This window comes from Chaetodon trifascialis, chromosome 18, assembly GCF_039877785.1.
Source record: "Chaetodon trifascialis isolate fChaTrf1 chromosome 18, fChaTrf1.hap1, whole genome shotgun sequence".
Classification (NCBI taxonomy): Eukaryota; Metazoa; Chordata; class Actinopteri; order Chaetodontiformes; family Chaetodontidae; genus Chaetodon; species Chaetodon trifascialis.
In genome coordinates this window covers 13,874,103-13,880,514 of record NC_092073.1, presented here as the reverse complement: position 1 = coordinate 13,880,514, position 6,412 = coordinate 13,874,103, and the positions used below count along the sequence as shown (strand labels likewise).

At 43.4% G+C, this 6,412-nt stretch overlaps 1 protein-coding gene across 1 annotated transcript in view; it reads right to left on the bottom strand.

Annotated features, from left to right (window-relative positions):
- Positions 1-443: 443 nt before the first annotated feature.
- Positions 444-6,412, bottom strand: part of stau2 (staufen double-stranded RNA binding protein 2) — an 84,680-nt gene continuing 78,711 nt past the window's right edge. The window contains exons 14-15 of the mRNA XM_070985827.1: positions 3,135-3,200; positions 444-1,981 (exon numbers count right to left, since the gene is read on the bottom strand). Of these exons, the coding sequence (XP_070841928.1) occupies positions 1,946-1,981; positions 3,135-3,200 (102 nt within the window). The 3' untranslated portion in view covers positions 444-1,945. The remainder of the gene's footprint in view (positions 1,982-3,134; positions 3,201-6,412) is intronic.

Below are 6,412 nucleotides of genomic sequence, written 5' to 3'. Positions count from 1 at the left end.
CGACACAATAAACAGGATTTATGAGGACAAACTTTCAGATTTGAGAAGTACTGCATGTTTGAATGTTGACAAATAAAAGCTAAGGTGGGGCGTCGGGTGCAAACTGCTGTTGGATTGAGTGTGAAACTGACTCTTGACCTTGGGAATGGCAGTTTAACAAAATAATCTTAACCCAAGGTCCACTCATTAGCCTCATTCATGCTATACTCAGGCCCTGTGCGCTCAAACATTATCCACTGCTAGATGTGGTTCAAAGTCCCTCAAAAAGCTAGTAAATGGACCTGAGAGCTATGATTACTTTGTCAGACTGCCTTTGTACTTACTTGAATGCCCTTAGAGGATGTGTGAAACAGTAGATTTCATTAACAAACAGTGGTGATTGCAGCCGCAGTGACATATGTTTACTTGCCTGAAGGACAAAATAACGAGACAAAGAAAGACTGCTTTTTTTCGACATGAACTGAGGTGTTTTTACTGCATTTCAGTAACATTAACAGCCTTATTACACATTGCACTCACAGCGAAGAAGACACATCCTCAATGTCAGTGTACAAAGTGATTCAAAATGGCATTTAGGAGAGCCTGCGTGCGCGAGCTGGACGCAGGCTCTCTCCGCTCAGAAGATGCTCTCCAGAATGCAGGCATTAAAAGCACCCAGTTGATGCCTTGGCGGGTCAATACAACACACACAATGGGTGTAGATGTGATCGACAAAACTGTGGGGGGAGAAGGAGGGGGGGGCGATCCACTGACACAAAATCACTGGAATGGAGGGGACTTTTCACTCACTGGAGGACATGCAGTCACGCCTGTATAAAACTCTCTGGAGTTTGGACTCTTAAAAGTTTACTGGCATTAGAGAATGTGTGCAAAAACTAGCCACTGTCATTGCAACTGGCCTGTTTTTTTTTTGTTTTTTAAGATAAAAAGTACAACTGTTGGCGGCCCATTTGCCTCCACTGTTTGTCAGGTGATGCTCCAGTGATGCTATGCCAGTGTGGGGTCATGTTAAACGGGAAAGTCAGACCCTTCAGGAAGTAAAGGTTAGTCCAACCTTCCCTCCTGGGTGGTCAACACTTCTACTGATTACTGCTAACACCAGTTTTGTCCGTTTTGTCCACATGAAAAAAACTTTTCTGTGTTATTTTTCGGTATATGATTACTCTTGCAAGTCATACACATCCATATAGATAGATGAACTTTTTTTTTTTTCTTATGTCAGCATACAAGGTAAGCTGGGTGACTATATATGAAGACAACAACTACAACTTTCACAGCACTGGCATTGGTTAATTTTAAATACAGTACTCAAGCATTGTTAGATTAATAAAATAACAAAAGAAAAAAAAAAAAAAGGAAACATAATACCCCCGAAAAAATAAGCTACTGTACGCAAGTTGGTTTCTCCCCTAAAATGTTTCTTTTGTATTTCAATGGCATGATGTACATATTTGTTTTAACCATACCAACAGACACTGATCCAAAGGGAAAGTTGTCTATGCAGTGTATCACTTTGGATTTCCCTTGATTTTTCATACAGTACCATGCATTTATCTCATTAGTTTGTGTTTCATGTATTTAAGCTGTTTGACCTCTAAATTCTGTCTGAAATCATCAATAAACGTGTTAAGATAGCGTTGTCTTCACATAGACTCAGGTAATGGTGTTTTAGTCGGTCATTTCTCGGTGCACATCCACCCTATTGCATGTTGACAGGTTTTGCAGGATACAGTGGCAATCGTGGGGTGGGGTGGGGTTGGAAAAGGGGAGGGGGATTGTGGGTAGTGGGGACACTGTGGGCTGCAGGTTTATGGGAGATTGGGGTGAAGGCTGGGGTGGGGTTGTCAGGTTTGTGAATGCTGAAGAAGGGGTTTGGGTTGTCAGCTCCTAGACGACAGCCTTTGAATCCTTGCAGACCTGAGTGGTGGTGCCTGAGTTAGTCTGTTTAATGTCCGTCCTCCCTCCCACATGGTTCACTGGTCTGAAAAGACAAATAGGACCGTGTTAGGGCAGATATTGTCCAAGGACTCGAGCAATGTTGCTATTAATCAGTCCCGCTGTTGGTCATTTGTTCTACGTGTTCCTCTGAAAAGATACCAGGATTCGCCGCCTTTCATGAGTATTTCTTTCAAAATACGATAAGTGATTCTTTAAAGAAACCGAAAGTGCTCCCACTCTCGGCACTTAGCGAGTCCTTGACCTCAATCTGTTTCACGCTAACTGATCAACTGTGGCTCTTGTACTGTAGCTTTTATCAGAAGGGACTGCGCAGTGTGGAGGCTGCAGCCAAAAAGAAAAGCGGCTGATTTGGAGGAAAAAGTTATATTTTCATATTGATAAGACCAACATCTGAAGCCCAATGACCAAAAATGTGTTAGCGGCAAAGCATGGGTGAGTTAATGAGTTTTCGAGACGGACAGGAGAAACACTGGAGCGATTAACTACTCAGGTGAAAGTGCAATTGCTGCCATATTTGCCCCCTTCCTCTGGCGGTGACGTAAATGAAGCTGCGGCTGTCTTTCCTCTCTTTGTTCCTTTGCTTTTTCTCTCTAGAAGAGACAAGGGGCTGCAAGAAAACAGCCCTGCCTAAGCTCTTTTTTCCCAGGGCACACCTACTATGAAAATACTCCAGAAATGCTTGATTTCCTCTCTAGTTTTCCAAAGTTCCTCCCTGGTTTCCTACTTCATTCTCCGCTGTCGTCCTTCCTCCTTCCTTCCCTTCCCTTCCTTCCTTGTCATGGAGGAGACAGGGGACAAGGGGACAAGGGAGGGGAAGCGCGTGGAGAAAGCGCTCTTTTCTGTCAGGACTGAGCCTTGGTGGTGATAGCCATCATGCAAAGTATGGAGAAGTGACAGGAGTGTGGTGCATGTAAATATATACGCCTACTGTTGCTTTCCTATGGAGGAAAAATGTCGAGCGGAAATGTTGGACGTGTGTGTGTGTGTGTGTGGGTGGTGAGGGAGCTGATGATGGCCTGCCTGCAGCGCTGAGGATTTGCAATAAGCCAGATTAGCACACGCACATCTGGCTCCTTGCTAGCCCAGCGCCTGTCCACGCTGAGCGGCGGCTGGTTGAACGTCCAGCAGAGAGTGAGCGTGAAGCGCCTGTGAGTTTGATCCGTGTCCTACCGTACCTTGATGGGGCCATCCACCGGGTCCAGTCCCTGCTCCGACAGCTGTTTCAAGGCACTTAGAGCAGCCTGAGAAGAGAGTGAACAACAGATGGTCGAGTGAGTGAGGGAAGGAGGGAGACTGGGTGGGAGGAGAGTGAGTGTCACCCTTCAGCTGCTTTTCAAATAACACTTACTCTGGGAAACCTGATGCCAGCAGGACACTTTCCCTTCACTCTCTGTTGTCTTTGGCTCCTCTCCGCTGACTGTTTATCTAGCGTTATTGGGTTAACATTTCCACTTTATGTTTTGGCTGCTCTGCATTTTCCTAAGTCAATCAGAGTGACATCTGTATTCCCGGTGACCACAGCTAAACAAACAGCAGCATGTCTGTAACACCTATAAATCATAAACGTGACAGCACGGTGAATAACTTAATCCCTAAGCCGACGCTAAATAACCACAACTGAAGTGTGGCTGGAACATTTGTGTTGTTAATTGTGTAATGCCTTAATCATGCTCAATTTGTGGTTGAGAAGGGACGCTTTAAGCACAAACCGATGTCAAGACATAGCTTTGAATGCACTGTCTTCACAGTCGCGACCAGCCATGTGCACCAATCTAACGCCATGTCACTAAAGCTTCAGTGATTCTCTGGCGCTTTGTGCCAAGCCTCCATCAAAAATGCCATGATGTCATTTCCTTCCTGCTCATCGCCCGCCCGTCTGTACCAGCCAGAGGAGCTGCTGCTGATGTGAGAAGGGTCCAGCCCGCTATCATAATATATGCAACATGTGTGGGAGTCGAGAGGTGTAGTGAAGACTGACACACACGCTCTGTGAAGTGGGACTGGAAGATACACAAAATACCACATGAAACCTGAGAGGCAGAGCTTTTTTTAGGCAAATTTACTTGACATTTGGATCGTGACACAGTAATCTTGAAGTGGGACACTGAGACAACCACTTAGCTAAACCATTGTGACCAAACAATTAATGCCATGAGCAGAAACTGCTTGTGGACCACTTCAAGGTGCTGGTCTGATCCTGACACAGTTCCTTCCACCAAACCTAAAGACTGGCTCCAGAAGTGATCGCTCTCTCTCCCTCCCCCTCAAACCCCTTTTCCAAGTTAGCTCTGGTTCTTGAACCGGTTCCGTTCAGGACTCTTGAAACCTTGGTGCTATCTAGCAAACGAACCTGCGTTTCCACCAGTTTTAATTGGAACCACTCTAATCAAGGAATGCGTCACCTATGGAAGGTGCTGCTTAATGCACAAGAGAGTAAACAGTACTGGCGAGACGCAGACGTCCAACCTCTCTGTCCAACCTGCAGATTATAACACATCCACCGGGGGCATCACAGTTATCACTTCAGGTCAAGGAAAACCTGCTATTCTTTGATTCCAGTTGGGAACCAACCTTTTGGGGTCCGAACCCATTTACTTTTGGTCCAAAAGGTTCAAAATTAGGTGCACAAATCAGAACAGAACCTGTACCATGTTGATGGAAAAGGGTCTCAGGGTGGGCTGAGTTGAAGCAGAAGGGGTTGATGGGGTGTAACATCTCCAACATGAAGACACTAACAGCTAGTCTCAGAAACTATGCCTACAGCATCCTACAGTACACTTCTCATGCAGTATCTGAGCAGCTCAATCAGTTATGCTGTTATCAAGCTGTCTAACAAGGACTTAATTGACCTTTTAAAGCACCACCAATTGATTTAACTGATTACAATCGTTTTGTCAGTGTATGTGCTCCTGGTTTCAAATGCTGGACAATTCACTATGGCAACATTTCAGGCACTTGAGTCATAGAAAAGACAACATGGATTTGTATGATGACGTGTGGACCAATATCCTGCAAAGTTAAGTTGCTGTTTGCACTTTTCATATCACAGATTTTTGTAGTTAATCATGTTGAACTTGTAAACAAACTCCATCATTATTGCAGCGGTGTCGGATTTAGTAGTAATTTCATTTGACTGCTGATTTTTATAAACTGGAACAGTGGACGTGTGAAATGTTCTGACGCTGAAGATGTTGAAGCATGCAAGAAAAAAAATAAAAGTACTGATAAATACTACATAATATAAGGTAGATACTACCAGCGACAATGAAAAACTCCACAAAGAAATCACCTCCTAAAGCTCCACTTTATTGTTTTACACACATCTGGTACCACAGTGGTCAGAACTCGTCTGGATGCTTTACACTCCATCACCGGTTAATCAGAGTCGAGATAAGGAATCCGTGGCTGCGCTCAGTAGATGAGTGAGATGTGATGACTGGCTGAGTTTACCTCATTAAGGAGCCCACCTACGTCAATCTGTACTTTATTCTTAGTTATATCAGCTACGTGGCGCTGACAAATTAAACTCTCCTCATAGGAATATCTCAATCGGAGACATTTTTCAGATACTTTCAGACACGCAGACAGAGATGTCTCCGTGTGAATAACGGCCTGTATTTAAACTCATATGCACGGAGAGGAAACATTAATCACCGTTTAATCCTGAGAAAATAGAAATCCCGCTGCTCGGCGAATCAACGTGTCTCTGTGGAATGTAATATGTAGAGGAGGATGTTACGCACTATTATCTGTGTGCTTGTGCCTGAAATAATTTTCAAAGCATTTAACTTGAGATTATGTGTAACATAAACCAGGAATCATAATTTATGACTGACAGGTACAAGGGTCAAAATCTGGTTTGTATCCATCAAATTGAGAACAAAAAAAAAACCTTATGCTTACAGCGACTGAAAAATCTGCAACAATATAGTAGGACTGGTTTGAAAAATGGATACTGTTGGGTTATTACTTAAGGCCTTTCTCCAGAGACTCAGAAATCAACTGCAGCCCCTCTAAGTCTGTAACAGACAATTTATGGTTGCAATGTGTTTTTTCCTCTGAGAAGATCTGACAGGCAGCGAGATTTAGAGCTTGAATATACTTGCCGAGATTTAAGGTGACAACCCTGTAGAACATGACAGCCGAAAGAATGTTTTCACAATTACACTGTTAATAAACATAAATCACGTCAGAGGACTCTGGTAGAACCACTTATGTATATATATACACACACACACACACACACACACACACACACACATATATATATATATATATATATATATATATATATATATATATATATATATATATATATAGTACCATCATGTCATCTCACAATGACCAGGACCATCCACACATACTGGAGCGGAAAGAGTAATTAAGATAAGAGGGAAACCTAACACAGCCAGATTAATCTAGGCCACATGATCAGGTCCCACCTGATAAACAA